Genomic DNA, 24350 nt, shown 5'->3' on the forward strand with positions numbered 1-24350 from the left:
AATAAAAACCTTGAGGTTCACCGATGACATTGTAATTCTGCAGCAAAGGACTTGAAAGAGCAGTTGAACGAAATGGACAGTGTCTTCAAAGGAGGATATAAGATGAACATCAACAAAAGCAAAACGAGGATAATGGAATGTAGTCGAATTAAGTCGGGTGATGCTGAGGGAATTAGATTAGGAAATGAGACACTTAAACTAGTAGATGAGTTTTGCTATTTGGGGAGCAAAATAACTGATGATGGTCGAAGTGGAGAGGATATAAAATGTAGACTGGTAATGGCAAGGAAAGCACTTCTTAAGAAGAGAAATTTGTTAACATCGAGTATAGATTTAAGTGTCAGGAAGTCGCTTCTGAAAGTATTTGTATGGAGTGTAGCCATGTATGGAAGTGAAACATGGACGATAAATAATTTAGACAAGAAGAGAATAGAAGCTTTCGAAATGTGGTGCTACAGAAGAATGCTGAAGATTGGATGGGTAGATCACATAACTAATGGGGAGGTATTGAATAGAATTGGGGAGAAGAGGAGTTTGTGGCACAACTTGACAAGAAGAAGGGACCGGTTGGTAGGACATGTTCTGAGGCATCAAGGGATGACAAATTTAGCATTGGAGGGCAGCGTGGGGAGTAAAAATCGTAGAGGGAGACCAAGAGATGAATATACTAAGCAGATTCAGAAGGTTGTCGGTTGCAGTATGTACTGGGAGATGAAGAAGCTTGCACGAGACAGAGTAGCATGGAGAGCTGCATCAAACCAGTCTCAGGACTGAAGACCACAACAACATCACTTATTACTGGAAAAGGAAATATATTAAATTTATATTATAATAAGGTGACAAAAGTCATGGGACAGCGATATGCACATGTACAGATGGCGGTAGTATAGCGTACACAAGTCATAAAAGGACAGTACATTGACAGAGCTGTCATTTGTTGTCAGGTGGTTCAGGTGAAAAGTTTTCCGACGTGATTATGGCCGCAAGACGGGAATTAAGAGAGTTCGAACGTGAACTGTATTTGGAGTTACACGCATGGGAGATTCCATTTTGCAAATCGTTAGGGAATTCAATATTTCGAGATGCACAGTGTCAAGAGCGTGCCGAGAATACCAGATTTCAGGCGGCTCACCATGGTCAACGCAATGGCCGACGGCCTTCATTTAACGGCGCTTGCGTAGAGTTGTCAGTAATAACAGGAAAGCAACACTGCGTGAAAAAACCGCAGAGATCGATGTGAGACGTACGACGAACTTATCAGTTGCCACAGTGGGCCGAAATTTGGCGATAATTGCTACAACGCGACATCGCCTGCAGCTCCTCCGCTGGGGTCGTGACCGTATCGGTTGGACCCTAGACGGCTGGTCTGGTCAGACGAGTCTCGATTTCAGTTGTTAATAGCTGATGGTAGGGTTCGAGTGTGGCGCAGATCCCACGAATCCATGGACCCAAATTGTCAACAATGCACTAAGCAATTGGTGGTAGCTCCACAAAGGTGTGGGCTGTGTTTACATGGAATGGACTGGGTCCTCTGGTCCAATTGAACAGATCACTGACTGGAAATATTTATGTTCGGTGCTTGTCACTGGGCCACATTTGTTCACGACTGGTTTCAAGAACATTCTGGACTGTTCGAGTGAATGATTTGGTCCCCCAGATCGCCCGACATGATTCTCATTGAACATTTATGGGACGTAATCGACAGGTCTTTTCGTACGCACAATCCTGCATCGGCTTTCGCTTTTATGGACGGCTGTTGAGGCAGCATGGCTCAGTATTTCTGCAGGGGACTTCCAACGACTTGTTGAGTTCGTGCTACTTAGAGTTCGTGCCACTTGCTGCACTGTGCCGGGTAAAAGGAGGTACGACGTGATATCAGGAGGTATTCCATGAATTTTGTCGCCTCAGTGTACAAAGGTGGCTGAAGACTGAGAAATGTATCCAGGTGCAACACATTTCCATACTAATAATCGCCGATACCACCAGAACCAATGACAGTAGTAGATACAGCAAGCACTACGTTTAACACGTCAAAGGTAATTTAAGAAAAGTATTTCACAACGAGAGTTAATTGTCAAAATGCGTTGTGATAAAGACAAAGTAAACTTTTAAAAGTTGTAACTGCAGTAGCAAATGGGGTAATAGAGTAAACGAAGTCGAAGTTTACTGCACTTCTTAAACACCGACATGCGGTATAAAAGTTAAAAATAAAAATTTAATCATTAGGTTGCTTTAGTTGCTGAATCTTCACAATTAGAATGACATATTTTCGTTTTTGGTTGCTACTTAATTCGAGTTGAATATAGACTAATAACATGAGAAGTAGACCGCAAGGAAATAATATTTTGTGGAAAATAGGGTACAGAAAAGTGTGTACGCATATACGCTCAGCACGAAATAGTTCTTGGCATTAATAGAAGAACCAATATACAGACGAAAGAAAATAAACATCAACATTTAGAACGGTCACCCTACTGTTTCAGTAGCGTGCTGTGTAAACGTAGCATCGAATAACGCCGAAGGCAGCGTGAAGAATTCGCCGGAAGGTAATCCCATTTCCTGGAGGGAATTTCTCTGCAAGGTAATCTTGTATATCACATCGTGAGCATCTGGTAGCGGGAAGATTATAAGGTTTCGACGAGCACGAACTTTCGTAACGGCACGATATGGTACGACACAATCTTTCTACCGAAGAAGCTTCAAGGAAAAAATAAAAACTGAAAAAGGTGCTGTAACTTGACCCAATTTTTCGTCACGTAATTCTTTCACCTATTCCGAAGTATTTCCGTTAGTATCTTTCTCCTAACAATTTTCTAGCCTGATAAAAGCTCTCCCATCTTCAAAGATTTCTGCCAGAGACTGCAGAGGAAAATATTCAACTCTCCGCGCAAGGGAAATCAGAACTAACACATCGACACAGTATAGCATACATTTCTAATATACAAGGAAAAACCCCTTTTGTTCGGACTTCGCTGCAGGGGTAGAATTTTCTTCCAGAAATCAATTTTCAGGTCGTTGTTAAGACCTTAACGTCAATGTCCTGTCAATTGCGCAAGATGGTATTTGAGGTGAATATGAAAGTATGTGAGATATACTGACTATATGAAGCTCTGCGTTAGTCCGTGAAGAGTTGAGCAGTAGCATTACTACGATTTGTTGACTTAGAATTCCTGTCTTTTTCTAGTATGTTCTTTTAATTGTGTTGTTTCATCATTGTTGATGCATTGAGCTTTCAAACGGTGTCCATCTTTTCCAGTAATTTACTTTCGAACCCTCCTGAGGAAGCTACAAAGAAAGTTTCTGAGCGTCGCTCTTTAGTTTTGTCCTTAACCTGACGATTTCCGTAACCACAATTTCCTCCCACCAGAATAAAGAATTGTGAGACGAAGACATAGGTGCTACTAACTCCACAGGACTAGCTCAGTTGCACGTGGTCTGAGGAGGCTATGATGTTGATAAAAGCATGACTCAAGTATTAGCCTGAGAAGATTTTGAGGAACCAGAAAGAACCTTATCCGGATCTGATTGGAGTTAAAATCCTGATCCAAATGCGAGTGTCTTCACAACTGCGCATCGTTGCCGGTATGGACATTTGAAGTCTACGTTTAGTTGACGTTCAAGGATTCAAGTGAGATGCCTTTTATTCCATCCCGTCCGCCTCCAAAGACGAAATTACAGATCCGCCATAGACGGTAGGTTTGTGTATAGTTTCGGGCATGATTGCGTTGGTTTCGTAATGATGTTCAGATGTTCAAATGTTCAAATGGTTCAAATGGCTCTGAGCATTATGGGACTTAACATCTGAGGTCATCAGTCCCCTAGAACTTAGAACTACTTAAACCTAACTAACCTAAGGGCATCACACACAACCATGCCCGAGGCAGGATTCGAACCTGCGACCGTAGCGGTCACGCGGTTCCAGCGCCTAGAATTGCTCGGCCACATCGGCCGGCTGTTCAAATGTGTGTGAATTCCTAAGGGATCAAACTGCTGTGGTCACCGGTCGCTAGACCTACCCATTACTTAAGCTAACTTAAACTAACTTCATACTAAGAACAATACACACACCCATGCCCGAGGGAGGACTCAAACCTCCGGCGGGAGGGGCCGCGCAGTCCGTGACATGGCGCCCTAAACCACGCGGCCCCTCAACGCGGCTCGTAATGATGAATTTGCCCAACTGGACTTTAATTTCGCAACTGAAGACATAGATTTTTAGAGGAATATTGACCGCTGTTTTGTAAAGACGAAACACCGCCTGGGCCGCTAACTATATGTTTTATTATGTAACCAATTTCAATGTGGTACATAGATTATCTTCATATGCAATACTTCGAAGCAAGAATAAAAGAGTACCACTTTAAACAAATTACAGGAGTGTAATACTAAAAGACTTAGAAAATAAAACGCGTGAAGTTATCCATACCTACTGCAGTTTGTCTAAATGGCAAGGATGTAACAGTACAGTATGGAGAAAGTACAAGTGATGCTCTAAGGAAAGTTACGTGATCAGCTACGTGACAGCGTCCTAAGTAAATGAGAAATATATTCATGACATGTGAAAGTATTATTAAAAATTAGAAAATAGACCTAATGCATTCCATATGTGACTTTAAACATATCTATTCCCATATCGTAGAACCTGAAAAGGAGTAAATCTATAGGCTGTCCGCAATAAACGGTCGTGACGGTTACTTTTGAAAAAGAAAATTCAACTGATTCTGAATTTCTTAAACAGAATTTTCCATTTATTTCTCAGGCGTTGTTTGCTAATTAATCAGAAAAGAAAAGAGAGAGAGATTTCTGATACTATATGTTTGGTGCACAGTTTTATATGAAACTGACGACGACAGTGATGAAACATTTAAATAAGAAATTGAAGACACTTTAATTGGGGTGTTGCAGAAGTGAACTGATGAAAAAATGGCTCTGAGCACTATGCGACTTAACTTCTGAGGTCATCAGTCGCCTAGAACGTAGAACTAATTAAACCTAACTAACCTAAGGACATCACATACATCCATTCCCGAGGCAGGATTCGAACCTGCGACCGGAGCGGTCGTCGGCTGCAGACTGTAGCGCCTAGAACCGCTCGGCCACTCCGGCCGGCCGAACTGACGAAATGCTAAATGTATGTGCATTGTAGCAAGGGGCGACGAAGGCTATAAAATAAAGAAAAAATCGCTACATGTGAAGCTGCAGGAAAGCTGATGGTTTTTTGCGTAACCAGAACTGGAAAGAGGTACACTATGGCATGGAGGAACTGAGATGTGACTTTCCCAAATAAGCAATCTTAAAACGAAAAATTTAAATGTTATTGGCTAACAGGAACACGACTTGATGCAGCTGTCCAATAAGTTATCAAGCTATCCATCTCCCTAAATCTTAGAATCCTACAGCTTCTTTTGGTACAATACAGTGTAAAACGATAACTCTTTTGCAGAAGTGGACAAGTTTCTGAAATTGCCATTTTTATACAACTAATTCTGGATTTTTTTGGCTTGTCGTCCTCTAAAAACATAATGTGACGGAAGCACATAAAACTAACGTTTGATAGTCTTCCACTCAATATGACTTTGAAGATAAAATTAGTTTGATGCTTAAACGGTAAGCACATTTCTTTAGAATGTGTACATCTTACGACATGATTAACATCAATATGGATGCCACCTTTCTAATTTAATTGTCAGAAATTAAATCCTCAAATGACGGAATCCAGCGTATCCAACGAGCTATGAAATAAAGGTACAAAATAAATGGAAAATATGTGCTTACTCACATACTACTAACGTTAGGTTGATACTGAAAATTAAAAATTTGAAATACGGAACCACATGTATTCCAGAAATTATGTTGGATATTATCGAAAGTAACCAACAGAAAAAGCTACTGATTAAGTGGAGAAACAGAAATAAAGGAAAAAAGGCTTAATCAACTTTGATCCCATCTATTACACTAATTTTGCTTACAAAACTTAATATTGTTCATTTTTATGCTTTATTACAGTATTTTCATGATCTCTGGTTTATCATGTTGACTGGTTCCACAAAAGTTTTACAAAATGTGTTCTGAAAGCAACATTTTGTCTTGGATTGTTTAGATAAAGTGTAACCCAACTCGGTCATCCGACGACATGAATGAAAGAAACCTTTCAGAACAATCTCAAACTGGCCTAGAGAATTGACTTTTAACAACGTATAACTGAATCGAGATTGACTTCGTCTCCTAGTTTGAAACTTGTTTGTGATTCACGTCAGCTGGACTGCACAGATCGTAACTCTGTATGTTGCATTGAGTCATTGAGTTGAAAGTATTTTATTTCTACTTTGGCGACGTTCAATAAAGGTTCGTAACAACAGAAAAATCTGACTGGTTGTGAACCTAAGAATTATCTGAAGCCCCGAAGCAACTGATAATAACACCAGCAGCAAAATTTAAAAAATCGAAAGAGCTGATAACTATATTTTTGTGTGCGAGCGAGAAAACAGAGGCTTTAAACGTGAAAAATAACACTAGTAATTACTGTGTTTTACAGTTAAGTACCGTCTAATTCTACACCCGCAGTTACATTTCGTAATGCTTCCTATAGGGAGTACATTTGAGTATTTGACTTTGCTTTCACGTTCGATTCGCAATCCCCCCCTCCCTCCTTCCCCCCTCCAGCACTCCCAGTTTCATCGTTCTCGCTCTACCCACAGCAGAAAAAAACTGATTTCCGCTCTGCTACTGTTGTGCCCTAATAACCCCTTCCCTCTCCCCCACCCACCGCTCCGACGTTATCGTGCTGTTTGCAAGATTTGCGTGCAGGGAGCAGTGTTATTAAGTTCACGAAATTTTAAAAGTAGCCCGTCTCGTGTTATGCAACACCTTTCATGATGTGTTCTTACGGAGGTTTATGTGCTTCTCTCGGTGTCGTTACCAGTGGCTAAGACATTGGACTCACATCCGAAAGGAATGAACTTCTTACCATCGTCACCATCCAGCCATCCAGATTTGTATTCGTCGTGGTTTCCCTAAATAACTTCAGACGAATGACGGAACAACTCGTATGGAGAAGCCATTCATGATATTCTGTAGTATAATTTTCGAATCATAACTTACGTTCGCCTAATTCCCTTATTGTAGACGAGATGTTAACCCATCATGTTTATATATGTCGTCGTGGATAAAAAGTTTTACTATTTACCATGTATTATAGAGAAGTATCCAAAACGGCAGTGAGACGATAAACATAAAGCAAGTAACGTGAAAACTTAATGTATTCTTATTGTGGCAGTACTGCGCAACATTATCACATGACGATCAGGAGAGCAGCATAATGTGGACATAGTAAACAACTGCCTGTACGACAATAAGACGGTATTGGAGAATGCTATAGACGGTTGATGTAGAAACAAACCGCCTCACGTGGCGTACTGTTTGATTGGTTTCGCTCATAAGACGCGAGCATCCTCGGATATTCACTGTCCTGTTGGCAAAATGTTAAGATGTTTTCATCACTGCTCGTCACCATCGTCAATACAAGTTGATGTTAATTGGGTCTGCAGGCTAAGTATGTGGGGTAATACATTCCCTAATCAAAAGCATCTGGACACCCCTAGATAATGCTGAGATGACCGCTAGATGTCGCTAAAGGCGGAGGCGGCAATGGTAAACGAAGCTTGGTGTCTTCGAACGTGGACTAGTCATAGGATGTCACCCGAGCAACAAATCCATTCAGGGAATTACAACACTCCTAAAGCTGTCCAAGTCGACTGTTGACGATGTAAGTGTGAAGCAGAAACGCGAAGGAACATCAACAGCTAAACTAAGAGCAGCCAGATTTCCATGTACTGAAAGACAGGGACTGTCGAGCATTGTGGATGATGGTTACGAAAAGTCACATGAAATCAGCTGAAGAAATCATTCGTGAGTTTCAAAGTGTTACCTGCAGTCCAGTTAGCACTATGACATCGCGTAGAATGAGCTACAACCGTCGGGTAGCTTCTCATAAGCTACAATTTCTGTAGTCAGTGGAATGCTGCACTTGAGGTAGGGTAAAGGACGATGCTACTGGACAATGAATAACTGGAAACAAGTGATGTGAAGTGGTGAATCACGCCATACCCTGTGGCAATTCCATGTGAGAAATTGGCTTTGGCGAGTGCATGGAAAACATCATCTTTACATCGACATCTACACAGATAGCCGGCCGTTGTGGCCGAACGGTTCTAGGCGCTTCCGTCTGGAACCGCGCGACCTCTACGGTCGCAGGTTCGAATCCTGCCTCGGGCGTGGATGTGTGTGATGTCCTTAGGTTAGTTAGGTATAAGTAGTTCTAAGTTCTAGGGGACTGATGACCTCAGATGTTACGTCCCATAGTGCTCAGAGCCATTTGAATCATCTACACAGATACTCTGCAAATCAAATTTAAGTGCCTGGCAGAGGGTTCATCGAACCACCTTCACAATTATCTATTATTCCAATCTCGTATAGCGCGCGGAAAGACTGAACACCTACATCTTTCCGTACGAGCTCTGATTTCCGTTATTTTATCGTGGTGATCGTTCCTGTGTAGGTCGGTGTCAACAAAGTACTTTCGCATTCGGAGGAGAAAGTAGGTGATTGGAATTTCGTGAGAAGATTCCCTCGCTACGAAAAACGCCTTTGTTTTAATGATGTCCAGCCCAAATCCTGTATCATTTCTGTGACACTCTCTCCCATATTTCGCGATAATACAAAACGTGCTGCCTTTCTTTGAACTTTTTCGATGTACTCGTTCAGTCCTATCTGGTAAGGATCCCACACCGCTCAGCAGGATTCAAAAGAGGACGGACAAGCGTAGTGTAGGTAGTCTCCTTAGTAGATCTGTTACATTTTCTAAGTGTCCTGCCAATAAAACGCAGTCTTTGGTTATCCTTCCCCAGAACATTTTCTATGTGTTCCTTCCAGTTTAAGTTGTTCGTAATTGTAATACCTAGGTATCTAATTGAATTTACGACTTTTAGGTTAGACTGATTTATCTTGTAACCGAAGTTTAACGAGGTCCTTTTAGCACTCATGTGGATGACCTCACACTTTTCGTTATTTAGGGTCAACTGCCACTTTTCGGACCATTCCGATATTTCTTCTAAATCGTTTCGCAGTTTGTTTCGATCTTTTGACGGCTTTATTAGTTGATAAACACAGCGTCATCTGCAAACAACCGAAAATGACTGCTCATATTGTGTCCCAAATCGTTTATATAGATAAGGAACAGCAAAGGGCCGTCGCATGTAACTCCAACAGTGAAGTACGGAGGGGATGGTGTTACGCTATTGGGGTGTTTCCGTGGTTTGGGGTGGAGTTCCCTTATTGCACTTAGGAAAACTCTAAATGCAGAAGAATACGAAAATGATTTCAATACTGTGTACTGCGCACAGTAGAGGAACAGTTCGATGACAATGATAGTATCAGTGTGACAATGCACCCTATAATAAATCAGTGTGTTTGTGGAATAGTTTGTGGAGAATAACATTCCTGAAATGGATTGGCCTTGCCCAGATTCGCGATATGAAACCAGTGGACTGCTTTTTGGAATGAGTTTTAACGACGACTTCACTCCAGATCTCACTTTCCAACTTCACTACCTTCTCTGGTTTCGACTCTTGAAGGAGTGTGTGCTGCCACTCCTCCACAGATCTTCAGACACCTTATTGGAAGTATCGTGCACCAGAGTTCGCGCCGCTGTGAAGGTGAAGGCTGCACACACACTATGTTAATGTCCAGTAATAGGTGTCTGGATAGTTGGGACAACAACAGTGGGACACCGACATATTGTGTAGCTAGATGGGGCGGTTAGGCTATAACTTCCTCTAGACGAAATACAAGCTCTGGCCGGAAAAGGGTGGGGAACGAGTTGATGGTGTTCTTTTTGAAGGATCTACCCAGTACTGGGCTTTAGTGAAACCACCTGAAATTTAAATCTGGATAGCACACATTCTTTCGTGATCAGCCCTTTGACTGTCTAATATCGCTCGCCTTAACTTTCTATCCTGTGTCAAATTCATCTCAAAGTAGCCATTGTGACTAACGACCTTGATCATTTGTTGTTTGTTCTCCAGTCTCTGTTTTGGCCTACACTCTTTTCTCCACTACGGCTCCTTATACACCATTTATGTTATTCCCTGCTATCATAACACATCAGACTGCCCCTCTTCCAGTCCGTATTTTCCACATATTGTTTTCCTTAGCCATTCTCTACTTCTTTCCCCTATTCCATGACACACTTAAACACAATGTTGTAAATTCACAGTAATTTTTTCTCAAATAAAGGCATTTGATGCTAGTAGCATTCTTCTTGTGAGGTATGCCTTCTTTGCCTGTGTAGTAAGTTTGGTATGTCCACCTTGCTTCGTACATCATGTGTTATTTTGCTTCACATCATCTACTACATGCGCCACAATTTTGGTGTTCCGCTTATCGCTACTCTCATTCATGCTACTTCTCGTTACTTTAATTACCTGTTTTCTTTGCATTACAATTAGTCGATATTCTGTGTTCAATATACCAATCCAAACAGCTATTGTAAGTCCTTCTAACGTTCGCTAAGTATAGCAGTGTCATCAGTAAACCTTACCATTGGTCAATAGCACTCCGTCTTGAGGCCACAAGTGGCCCACCGAGACCATCCGTTCGCCGTGTCATCCTCCGAGGAGGATGCGTATAGGAGGGGCGTGGGGTCAGCACACCGCGCTACCTGTCGTTATGATGGTTTTCTTTGACCGGAGCCGCTACTATTCGGTCGAGTAGCTCCTCAATCGGCATCACGAGGCTGAGTACACCCCGAAAAATGGTAACAGCGCATGGCGTCCCGAATGGTCACCCATCCAAGTGCCGGCCCCGCCCGACAGCGCTTAACGTCGGTGAGCTGACGGGAACCGGTGTATCCACTGTGGCAAGGCGGTTGCATACCATTGGCCTTAAGTTACCATAAATTTTAATCCCACATCTGAATACTTCTTTCATTTCTGTGATTGCTTTTCGAAGTATAGGTTGAACAGTAGGGGAGAAAGACTGCATCACTGCCTTATGCTCTTTCATCTAAGGATATTTGTGATTTGGAAACGTTGGTTTGAATTTGTAGACGTTATAGCAGCCATAGACCTTCTAGAATAGTATTTGGAGGGTACAATCTTCTTACTGAGTAACTGTTGTACGAAGTGAATTGATCCAAAAGGCAAATGATCTACATAACACCGTTGAGTGCACTGTTAGGATGTTGGGTACTCACCAGAGGATGTCCTCGGTGTGCCCCGTGTAGTGCCGCTGGCAGTCCTCGTCCCGGTCGTAGAGCACGGCGACTGCGGCCACGTAGTACAGCATCTCCCCCGTCGGCAGCACCCACAGGTTCCGGTGAGAGTCCGTGCCGCGGTACCCGTATCTGACGTCACTGTCAAGGGCATTCTATACATCACACCACACCACAGGTAATGAACACTACCAACTTCACTGCTTGCGTACTTTTAGTATTAAACTTTTTAGACCCACTAGCCACAATTACGTACGTTAGATTTTACTGTCTCTTTCGTGGAACAGAAATATATTTCCCAGTGGAAAACTCATGTACCCATTTGTGAATGTTCAATATTTTTTATCATGTACAAGTGCTGCCAACTGTTGAGCTTCACCATGAAATATCAAAAAGACGATGTAGCAGTACGCAGCAGCTTGTGACTGCCAGAATACACGGAAGTGTTTGGGTAGTTATATTGCACTGTGTGTACGAATATCATTGTTAGTGTTATAGTGCATAGTATTTACAGAATGATCAGTTTATTTATTACAACGATGAATATTGCAGAATTAGTTATTTTAGCCCATAAAAAGAAGCCAAGTGTACAAAGCATGTTTTGAAAACAGGTACATATTTTTGTATAAATCTTGCATTTAAAATCATTAAAAAATCTTCTAAGAGCATTACGGAACGAAGGAGGAGCTTTCTTCGTCCAGCAAAAAATCGGGTCTGAAAGGATTAACTGCCAGTCGTAGACGAAAAACTGTGCAGCTCCAGCTGTAGCTAAACGGTTCGTATCCTGATGATGGTACAAATCTTCAACAACAGTGTTCGATCAGTAATGCAAAGAAGAGAGCTGCTACCATTCTGGCGAGACAACAAACGCCGGAACGAAGATGCGGAACGCAAGACCAGAGAAGGCGCTGAGGAAACGGCGGCCTATTGTACGCGGAATTGGACCGCGTCGTACCAGGCGCGCCCCCTGTAGGCCGTGTATAAAAGCGTCAGTGGGTGCTAGCCTGCTGTCACAACTATCAATTATAGGTGGAAGCATAAGCGGCCAAAGACATTACTAGCTATGGCATAACCATCTATAGCAAGCTAACATACACCAAGAAGCGACAAACGTCGGCAGGCCCCTGCATATCAGCAACGTTGACTGGATATACCAGCTGCTATTAGAGCCAACCAACAGGCCACAGCAGGGAAACCGACGAGCTCACCCACTGACGCACAAAGAAATCGCCAATATCACCCTACACTGTTCATCCGATATATGACCTATCGGACACAAAAACAATGATGAACCTAACTGTTACAGGTATGCTGACGCTGATCGAGAGTTCAACACCGGACCCAGCGGCAGCCGCCGAGCAACAGCACCGCACAATGTCAAAGGTATATGTACCGTGTACTTATAAAAAAATTTTATCGGGTCTTGCTGCTGTAGGTGTTGACTTTAGCCTTTGACTATGCCTATTTAGGCAAGCTGTTTTATAGTTGTTCTGAAGAAGGCGTGGTTACCCACGCTAAAACCTAGGTAAACACCAGGTAGTTTGTGCAATCGAGGCGGATTTTTCATAATTATTTTTTCGGCTTTTTACCCCAATTTTCTTTTTATTTGTGAAAATACCTCCACGGCAGTGATAAAACCTGTAATATGCAAATACCAAGATACACAATACAAGTCAATATAAATGTCCATCTTGATCGCTATATTTTTTTTTATTTTCTAAAATTACACACCTTAATGCGTTTCGCTCACATCCGTGTTCAGAATCGCATTTAAAATCTCGTTACACTGTTTCTTGTCAGTTCTCATGTACACTTGTGCCATAGACTAGTCTCTGGTACAAATGTACAGGGTGATTATAATTAAAGTTAGGCTTTCAAAATGCTGTAGAAATAACGCTTCTGGTCAGAATGAGGTGAAATTGTAACGGAATATTAACGGAGAAGGAGGAAAACGTATGGCAGAAGAAAAAAAAATAGTACGAAAATTGATCAATAGGTGCCGCTGTATGTGTCAGAATACGTAAATGAATACACCTGTCATGCTCACGAACCACTGAAGTTGGTAGAAACACGCCGGGCACGCGGCTTTTCCTCCTTTCGCGTCTGCGACGTTCGCCATGACTGTCTCGATGCAGGACCGCGCTCTGCTTGTAAAGCTGTATTACAAGAATGACGACTGTGCACACGCCACTCTGGCAGAAGTTCCGGACACTGAAACGTTTGAAAAAGGCGTTGGTCCAGTAACTGCCCTGGGTCTGGGAAAATGATTCGGAAATTCGAAAAGACGGGTTCTTTTGGTGTGCAACCTGGTAGAGGGAGGAAACGAATTGATTCGATGCCAGTGGAAGCAGTGGTCACAGCGATGCAGGAGGAGACGAGTGGTGGTGTGCAAACGTGTAGTCCACGGAGAATTGCCCAAGCATGGGTCATACCGGCGAGCACGGTGCGTAAAATCCTACGAAGCATCCTTCTTTGCTATCCATTCAAAATTACCCGTGTGCACGAGTTGCTTCCTGTTGACCTGGCAGCAAGAGAGACCTTTGCTTTAGAATTTCTTGTTCGCATGCAAGTGGACAATGACTGGTCGTGGAAGATTTTGTGGACAGACGAAGCCCACTTCCATCTGGCAGGATATGTCAAGCGCCATCTATTGCTACATTTTGTAACTATTTGTTTTTCTTTTACCATACGTTTTCCCCCTTCTCCGATAATATCCCCTCGCAATTTGACGTCATTCTGACCAGTGGCGTTATTTCCACAGTGGTTTGAAAGTTTAACTTTAATTATAATCACCCTGTACATGAGAACTAAAAAATACAGTCTACCGAATTTTAAAAGTGGTTCTGTAGATGACTGTGGCTGAAATCCGTTGAGGTGTGTAATTTTAACAAAAAATAGTAATGCAGCAACTCTCAGATGAAATATGTACTTTTTACCATAGCTCAACGTAGTGTTGAACATGTTTATTTCCTATGCTTACCGTCACAATTCGCACCGTTGTGCAGATACTTTCAGTGAAATGCAGAAACACGAATAAATAAATGGAGGTAAGGAATCAAACGAAATGCAATTACCCTGTATCGACCAGCTACAGGCCTTGGGCCACATGTACAGTGTGCTGTGAATTAGCGATTCGTGTCACAGTCGTTTCCATCTCCACACCTAGCTGTTGACGGCAGTACTAATGTTCCCTTCCTCTGCGGCAAAACGCGTCTGCTACAGGAAAACAGCTGCTCGCCGCATTGAGACGAGGCGTGGAGTGCCTCGCTGTCACAGCGAGTAGCAGTCTGGCGTATGGCAGTGAACTGTCAACAACAACATGGAAAGCGCCGGACGAGATTCCCTGTTTGATGTCAAGCTACGCATAGCGCGCCAGCCGACCTTGTTTATCTGCCCACCGGGATTTACTGGTGACAACGGCCTCGTGTAGATGGAGGATAGGCAGTCGCTGTCATCACGTGGACTCTTGGCAGAGTGGAGGCACGTAGAAGATGGCCAGCTAGAAGCAACACAACTAGCAGTTTCCGACGAGGGCAGCCGGCTGGACATAGCAAAGTAGAAAGAAGTGGACCAGAACAGCGAGGCAGTCGGGGACGGCGGTGGCTTGCTGTCAACAGCAGGGAATTGTTCGAGTGTGGACCTGTGGGCGGTGCTTGACTTCATGGATCCAGTGAACACAGCGTGTAGTGTTGTTAGCTATAGTATGTTTTCGGCTGTGACAGTTACCGGAAGTTGTGCTGCATGTGATCAGTGTAGTCTTGTAGCTCAGATGAGTGTGTCTGGGTTGGCCAAGTTAAAATACCAAGAGATCACAAATTTCAACTGTGGCAGGGCTCCTGCAGGCATCAGTGCGTTGAAATTAAAAATTTATTTATTGTTGATGTTTTCAGTGAAATTTTAATCTCTTCTTGTAGCTAGCATTCGTTGTTTTGTTGTTTTCATTTATTGTGCCCAGCAGAGGGTCGATTGGGATGGCGTATTAACGCTGATTTGTAGTCCCTTCATAAATCCTTATTTAGTGTTTGTTAGAGTGTCGGATTTGGTTACATATGTTTTAGGCGTTGATATTCTGGACTAACCATGGGACCGCTCCTAGCTGTTACCACAGACTTCGTCCAGATTTACGGTACATGCAGGGCTTGGCCAGAAATGAAAGTGACAGAAATAAGGGGTTAAGACGGCCAAGCGTTAGAAAAAATTGCGTTTTTGGCGAGGGTCGGGCGCGATATGAGCCATTTATGTTAGTATATATTTCAGGTAGCGACTGGTGGAATGTAAAAACTACAGAACTACAGACCAGAGGGTTGAGACACTATGCGGAAACTTCTGTTTAGTTTTCCATTATTACGTTACTTACACGGCAAACTGACCGAAATATGAACAAAGTAACCCACTAGTATACAGCGCAGTGTCCTACAGCTCTTTTCGAAAATTTTTGCCTACGAGTCCTGTTTCTTTTGGGCAGAGAATTCAAAAACGGTGGACGAGTTACGGCGAAATATAGATATGTCGTCATTAGTTCATCAAAACCTGGAACTTACAACGCCCCTATGCAAATAATTTTTGACTCATGCTCAAGAGAAGAAATTTCTTCCTTTAACTGACTCGCGAGAAAGGCAAAAATCTTCACAGTTATACGACAAGGCTTTTCAAGATGAAGGACTGCCATCGTGCAACATTAAAGTGATTCCACCCAAATGCACTCCGCTAGTGCAACCCTATGATGTCTGTTTTTATGATCAGGTACATCAAAAACTTTAAAACTGCTCTTATCTCATCTATGGAGAAAAAACGAATCACATTACGACTTGACTTCACCACAATACATTGCACTGTATATCACCAGTTACTTTCACCAGTATTTGGCGACATGATGCTTTACGCATGATTTGCTGCCAAACTGTGCGATGACAGAGAACCTATTATGAATGCAAATTAAGTTTGTTTTTCTGTAGAAACAACCACGTAATCAGCAGAATAATGCGCCTATCGGAGCACAAAAAGGCGAATACGCTCATGCTTAAATGCCCCTGACTGAAAAGTAGGCTATCAGCTGTCTCATTATACCTTCCTCAGCTCCTTTAAAAAATTTTCCAAAAGTTTTGGGCTGCGAACATATTGGCGCTTTTTTTTAACATACAACTCACCTCTGACTCCCCTAACTGTAACTCGCTCACACCCACTAGCCCATCACTATAAGTCGCTTATCTCCACCCACACTCACTTCCCATTCTCAGTCACTCGTTCAGCCCAATTCATTATCATTATCTCTTTGAGTACCTCTAACTGTCACTGTCTCCTGTCTCAGAACCACAGTCTCCTTAGTTCTGTTCTACTACTGCTGTCTCCTCTCTCTGTCGCCCACTTGCCATCTCTCACTGTTACTATCTCATTCAATCCTTCACGCTGCTGCTGTCTCTTCTCACTGTCACCCTCTCTCTCTTCCCCGTTGTCATTGTCATAGACTCTGTCTCTCATTATCATTCGCCCTGAACCGCTTCCGCTTTCTCCTACTCTTTATTCCTCTGTCAATGGCACTGTCTTATTAACTCTTTTCTTAGCACTGTTCAGTCACTGTCCACTGCGTCCCTCTCTTTCTTTCACACTGTAGTCGTCTTTTTCACTCGTTTTATACCACATCCACTGTCTATCATTAGAGTATCTGCGCTGGCAGAATAGAAATTCGGAAAACACAAGTGTGAAAACAATTTATTAGACTCACCAAAACTAAACAATAATACAATCTCCAAAAGAAGAACAGACTCGATCCCAAATGCTGATCGTCACAAATATAATATAATCATTAATAATAGAAAAGCCCCGCCTCTTCATGGGGGGAGATCACAATAAAACAATTCTACAATGTCAAGATGTTCTTCGACTATACCAAGTCCATCTGCAAGAGATCGGCCAGCTACACTACCTGATCAAAAGTAACCGGGCACCACCAAAAACATACGTTTTTCATATTAGGTGCATTCTGCTGGCACCTACTGCCAGGAACTCCATATCAGCGACCTCAGTAGTCATTAGACATCGTGAGAAAGCAGAATGGGGCGCTCCGCGGAACTCACGGACTTCGAACGTGGTCAGGTAATTGGGTGTCACTTATGTCATACGTCTCTAGGCGACATTTCCATACTCGTAAACATCCCTAGGCCCACTGTTTCCGATGTGATAGGGAAGTGGAAACGTGAAGGGACACGTACAGCACAAAAGCGTACAGGCTGACCTCGTCTGTTGGCTGACAGAGACCGCCGACAGTTGAAGAGGGTATTAATGTGTAATAGGCAGACATCCATCCAGACCACCACACAATAGTTCCAAACTGCATCTGGATCCACTGCAAGTACTATGACAGTTCGGCGGGAGGTGAGAAAACTCATAAGCCACACACCACGCCGGTAAATGCCAAACGACGCCTCGCTTGGTGTAAGGAGCGTAAACGTTGGACGATTGAACAGTGGAAAAACGTTGTGTGGAGTGGCGAATTACGGTACACAATGTGGCTATCCGATGGCGGGGTGTGGGTATGGCGAATGCCCGCTGAACGTAGTCTGCCAGTGTGTGTAATGCCAACAGTATAATTCGGCGGTGGTGAGGTTATGGGGTGGCCGTGTTATTCATTGCGGGGAGGGAGGCGGGGCTTGCACCCCTTGTTGACGTTTTAATCACCTAAATTGATGTTTTAAGCACCTTCTTGCATCCCACTTCCGAAGAGCCATTCGGGGGTGGCAATTGCATCTATCAACACGATCGAGCACATGTTCATAATGCACGGCCTGTGGCGGATTGGTTACTCGACAATAACATCCCTGTAATGGACTGGCCTGCACAAAGACCTGAATCTTATAGAACACCTTTGGATTGTTTTGGAACGCCGACTTCGTGCTAGGCCTCACCGACCGACATTGATACCTCTCCTCAGTGCAGCTGCCATTCCCCAAGAAACCTTCCAGCACCTGATTGAACGTATGTCTGCGAGAGTGGAAGCTGTCATCAAGGCCAACACCATACTGAATTCCAGCATTACTGATGGAGGGCGCCACGAACTTTTAAGTCATTTTCAGCCAAGTGTCCGGATACTTTTGATCACATAGCGTAGAAAAAGCGTCTGGCCATGGCTGCCAGGGTGGCAGCTCTGTATACTTCCAAGCAGTGCATCGAACTGCCTTTTGCCAACAGTGCGCCGCCCTATCAAGCCGGTTTGGCGGATGTATCTGACGGAACTATTTGCGACCACGTGCTTGGCGTATCGAAGTAGTTCCTGGGCTAGCTGCGACCTCTGGTGAAGGTGTTCCGCAGGCTCCGCGGACGGGTTGCGGTCCCTGGCGGCCGTTGCAGGAGACCTGATGTTGTGTTGTGTTGTGGCCGATGGTAAATATTTGTGTTGACAACACAGACGACGTAGGTTTTCCTTGTGAATATATGTCCTGTGATGCAAGCATCCCATGTTGGTGGGATGTGAAGTGGGATGACGATGCAGTAGGCGCTACGATGTATGAACTGGCCTCTCCTGTGCCGACCTCTTCATCTCAGAGTAGCACTTGCAACCTACGTCCATAATTATTTGCTGAATGTAATCCAATCTGTTTTCCTTTACAGTTTTTACCCTCTGCAGTTCCTCCTAGTACCATGGAAGTTATTCCGCAATATCTTTGCAGATGTTCTGCCATCCTGTCCCTTCTTCTTGTCAGTACTTTCCATATAATCCTTTCTTCACCAATTCTTCAAAGAACCTTCTTTCCTTGTCAGTCCACCTAAATTTCAACATTCTTCTGTAGCACCACATCTCAAATGCTTCGATTCTCTTCTTCACCGGTTTTCCACGGTCCTTTTTTTACTACCATACAATGTTGTGCTCCAAACCTATATTCTCAGAAGTTTCTTCCTCAAATAAGGTTTATGTTCGATAGTAGCAGATTTCTCTTGGCCAGGAATGCCCTCTTTGCCAGTGATAATCGGCTTTTTATGTCCTCCTTGCTCCGTCCATTATGGGTTAATTTGCTGCCTGGACGATCTGCTTCGTGATCATCAATCTTGATGTTAAGTTTCTCGCTGTCGTCATTTCTGCTACTTCTCATTACCTTCGTCTTTATTCGATTTACTCTCAGTCCATATTCTGAACTCATTAGACGGTTCATTCTTTCAGTAGATACTGTAATTCTTCTTCACTTCCATTGAGGATAGCAATGTTACCGCGAATATTATCATTGATATACTTTCACCTTGAACTTCAATCCAGCTGTTGAATCTTTCTTTTACTTCCATCATTGCTTCTTCGATGTGTAGTATGAACAGTAGGGGCGAAACACTACATCGCTGTCTTGCACCCATTTAAATCCGGGCGCTTCGTTCTTGGACTTGAACTCTTATTCTTCCCTTTTGTCTCTCGTACATATTGTACGTTACTCATCTTTCACTATAGTGCACCGCTATTTTTCTCAGAATTTCGAAAATCTTCCATCTCTTGACGTTGTCGAACGCTTTTTTCCAAGTCTACAAACAATATGAACGTGTCTGGATTTTTCTTTAGTCCTGCTCCTATTGTCAACTACAACGTCATAATTGCTTCTCTGGTACGTTTACCTTTCCTAAAGCCAAACTGATCGTCATCTAACACATCCACAATTTTCTTTTCCGTTCTTCTGTATATTATTCTTGTCAGCGACTTGGATGCATGAGCTGTTAAGCTGATTGTGCGATAATTATCGCACTTGTCAGCTCTTGCAATCTTAGGATTTGTGTGGATGATATTTTTCCGAAAGCCAGATGGTATGTCGCCAGACTCACACATTCTGCACACCAACGTTAACAGTCGTTTTGTTGCCATTTCCCCCAACGATTTTAGAAATTCTGATGGAATATTATTTATCCTTTCTGCCTTATTAGATCTTAAACCTTCCAAAGCTCTTTTAAATTCTGATTATAATACTGGATCCCCTATCTCTTCCCTTTCTTCTTCTATCATGTCATCAGCAAAGTCTTTCTCCTCATAGAGGCCTTCAATGTACTCTTTCCATCTATCTATTCTCTCCCTTGCATTTAGCAGTGGAATTCCCATTGTACTCTTAATTTTACCACCCTTGTCTAGTTTCACCGAATGTTGTTTTGAAATTCTATATGCTGAATCAATTCTTCCGACAGTCATTTCTTTTTCGACTTCTTCACATTTATCATGCAGCCACTTCGCCTTAGCTTCTCTGCACTTCCTATTTATTTCATTCCTAGGTGACTTGTATTTCTGTATTCCTGAAATTCAAATGGCTCAAATGGCTCTGAGCACTACGGGACTTAACATCTGAGGTCGTCAGTCCCCTAGAACTTAGAACTACTTAAACCTAACTAACCCAAGGACATCACACACATCCATGTCCGAGGCAGGATTCGAACCTACGACTATAGCAGTTGCGCGGTTCCGGACTGAAGTGCCTAGAACCGCTCGGCCACCGTGGCCGGCTATTCCTGAAATTCCCTGAATATTTTGTGTACTTTCTTCTTTCATCGACCAACTGAAGTATTTCTTCTGTCGTTCACGGTTTCTTCGCAGTTACCTTTTCTTACCTATGTCTTTCTTTCCAACTTCTGTTATTGCCCTCTTTAGAGATATCCATTCCTCTTCAAGTGAACTGCCTGTTGAGGTATTCTTTATCCCGGTATTTTTAGTCTCAGAGAACTTCAAGCGTATCTCTTCATTTGTTAGTACTTCCGCATCCCACTTCTTTGCGCATTGGTTCCTCCTGACTAATGTCTTAAACTTCAGCCTACTCTTCATGACTACTAAATTGTGATCTGATTCTATATCTGCTCCTGGGTACGCCTCACAACCAGTATCTGATTTTGGAATCTCTGCCTGACCATGATGTAAGCAAGGGAACACCCTCGTCTTGTGATGTCTGAACAGAGTATTCGCTATTACTAGCTGAAATTTATTGCCGAACGCATTCCTATTACCGAGCCCATATTCGCCCGTAAGCCTTCCTTTTACTCCTTCCCTACAACCGCATTCCAATCCCCCATAACTATTAGATTTTCATCTCCCTTTACGTGTTGAATTACCTGTTCAATTTCCTCATATACTTTCTTTGTATCTTCATCTTTAGCTTACGATGTCGACATGTATACCTGAGCTATCGTTGTCGGGCTTGGTGTGCTGTCGATTCTGACGAGGACAGCCCTATAACTGTTCACAGTAACTCACTCTCTGTCTTAGCTTCCTATTTGTAACGAATCCTTGTCCCGTTACGACATTTTTTGCTGCTGTTGTTATTACCCTACACTCATCTGAGCAGAAATCCTTGTCTTTTTTCCATTTCACTTCACTGACCCCCACTATATCCAGTTTGAGCCTTAACATTTCCCTTTTCAGATTTCGTAGCTTCTCTACCATGTTCAAATTTCTGACATTCTACGCCGTGACTTGCAGAATTTTATCTTCTCGTTGCTTATTCAATTTTTTTCTCATGGTCACCTCCCCGGTGGCAGTCCACTCTGGGAGATCCAAATGGGGTACTAGTCTGAAATCCGTTGCCAATGGAGCAATCATCATGACACTCTTTTAACTACAGGCTACACTTCCTGTGTGTGTCTTTAATGCAGTGGTTTCCATTGCCTTCTGCATCCTCATGCCGTTGATCATTGCTGATTCTTCCGCTCTTAGGGGCAGTTTCCCATCCTAAAGGCAAGAGAGTGCCCTGGACCTCTGTCTGCTTCTCCGCCCTCGCTCACAAGGCCGTTGGTTGAATGATGGTGACTTCTTATGCCAGACGTCTTCGGCCGCCATTGCTGATGATTTTTATTCGAAATTTAAGGGATGGCGGGGTTCTAACAAGGGGCCGAGGACGCTTTGGTTACCAATCAGAGACGCTACCGCTAGACTGCAGTGCATATTTCAGCTAGATCATTTTAAACTGGAGTATATTTTCCTTTTGTGTGCTCCGATAGGAGCATTTTTCCGCTGGTTCTTTCTTTTCCCTGTAACAGTGGGGCGCGTCACTCATATATTGTACTTACAATAATTGAACACTAATTCTCCTTTTTTCAGTCTAAGAAAGGTAAATATTTAAATCTGAAATCGACCCACGACCGTCGGAGTACCGTTCTCCCCTCTTTCTGCTGCGCCAGCCACTGCGTGGAAGCTAGACTAACGTGTATGACTCGTGCTTCGGCCGACCTGCGCGAAATGGATATTTTCTCTAAATGCCTGGCCGTTCGAAGCCCCCACTTCTGTCAATTTCATGTCTGGCCAAGCCCTCCACATAAGTAAATTTGGACGAAATCAGTGATAACGAGTAGGCGCGGTCCCCTTATAAAATAGATTATTGCGTGTTTTCTTTCTGTCCTTTTACAGTTTGGTATTTATATTTTATATACTATTTCTTGCCCCCTTCATTGTAAGATTGGGTACATTAAAAGAGGCGGGTTATTTTACCGTTTCTTTTATTGTGTTGGATACTAAGTTTAGCATTTTGGAAAACTGAGCGCTGAATACCATAGTTGCTTGGTTTCGTGTATGTTCTCAGAGTTGTTGGGAATGGTAAAAAAATTATTTAAGACTTTATGAGTATTTACACCCGCACCAACCCCAGTCACTTTCTACTTCCACTGTTCTCTCCACTACAGCAAAAATACTCAGAAAAATATATCTAAGCAGACTACGAAATGTTTGTCGGTGGAGTTCAGGTTCACTCTAATATGAGGTAAGAAACAAGTACTCACACGCGTACAGCATCTCAGGTTGTTCCAGATGTGAAACTACATTTCCAGCAGACACACATTTTTGATTTGTCGAACTACTCTCTCTCTCTCTCTCTCTCTCTCTCTCTCTCTCACTCACTCCCTCCGTCTCTGTTTGGTTGGTTGATTTGGGGAAGGGGACAAAACAACAAAATCATCGCTCCCATCTCTCCTAACGCTCTCTCTCTCTCTCTCTCTCTCTCTCTCTCTCTCTCTCTCTCTGTCTCGCTCGCTCTCTATCGCTGTCTCCCTTCCCCCCTCCCCTATGAAACAGCTATGCTGTACTAATATACACGCTAAACGACGCACCACGAGGGAATTATCCGAATGGAACTGAAAACGATAGACGTGATGCAGATGTACTGACAAAGAAATTATTACAATTTCAGAAAAATTAGATTATTTATTCATGAGAAAAAGCTTCGCAAACTGAGGAAGTGAATATTGGGTTGTTCCACCTCTGGCCTTTACGCAAGCAGTAACTGGGCTTGGTATTGATTGATATAGTCGTTGGATGTCCACCTGTGGGATATCGTGCCAAGTTCTGTCGAAATGGCGCATTAGATCATCAAACTAATGAGCTGGTTGAAGGACCCTGCCAGTAACGCTATAAATGTTCTCAATCGAGAAGAGGTTCGGCGGCGTCGCTGGCCAAGGTAGGATTTGGCAAGCCGAAGACGTGCAGCAGAAACTCTCGCCGTGTGCGTACGGGCGTTGTCTTGCTGAAATGTGGACCCAGGATGGCTCACCATGAAGGGCGACAAAACGGGGCGAGCCGGCCGGAGTGGCCGAGCGGTTCTAGGCGCTAGAGTCTGGAACAGCGCGACCGCTACGGTCGCAGGTTCGAATCCTGGGCATGGATGTGTGTGATGTCCTTAGGTTAGATAGGTTTAAGTAGTTCTAAGTTCTAGGGGATTGATGACCTCAGAAGTTAAGTCCCATAGTGCTCCGAGCCATTTGAACCATTTGAAAACAGGGCGAAGAATATCGTCGACATACCGCTGTACCTTAAGGACGTCGCGGATAACGATGAAAGGGCTCCTGCTGTGAAATGAAATGTCATCCCAGACCATCGCTCCTGGCTATCGGGTCGTATGCCGGGCGACTGTCAGGTTGTTATCCCACCGCTGTTCGGGACGTCTCCAGACACGTCTTCGTCTGCAATCTTATTGACTGGTGTAGAACTGTCTTTAGTGATGAGTCTCACTTCGAACTAAGTCCCCAGACCAGAGAAGACGTGTCTCGAGACGCTCTGGGCAGCGGCGAGATACCTACACGACTGTCCCCCGCGTACGGCCCGCCAACCGGGAGTGATGGTCATGGGTGTCATTTCATTTTATAGCCG

General features: G+C 43.4%; 1 protein-coding gene across 1 annotated transcript in view; it reads right to left on the minus strand.

Annotated features, from left to right (window-relative positions):
* The window catches only part of LOC124789696 (echinoderm microtubule-associated protein-like CG42247), a 327329-nt gene that overhangs the window by 133219 nt on the left and 169760 nt on the right, over positions 1-24350 (minus strand). The window contains exon 7 of the mRNA XM_047257139.1: positions 11252-11401. Coding sequence (XP_047113095.1) covers positions 11252-11401 — 150 coding nt within the window. The remainder of the gene's footprint in view (positions 1-11251; positions 11402-24350) is intronic.

Source organism: Schistocerca piceifrons, chromosome 3 (genome assembly GCF_021461385.2).
Source record: "Schistocerca piceifrons isolate TAMUIC-IGC-003096 chromosome 3, iqSchPice1.1, whole genome shotgun sequence".
NCBI lineage: Eukaryota > Metazoa > Arthropoda > Insecta > Orthoptera > Acrididae > Schistocerca > Schistocerca piceifrons.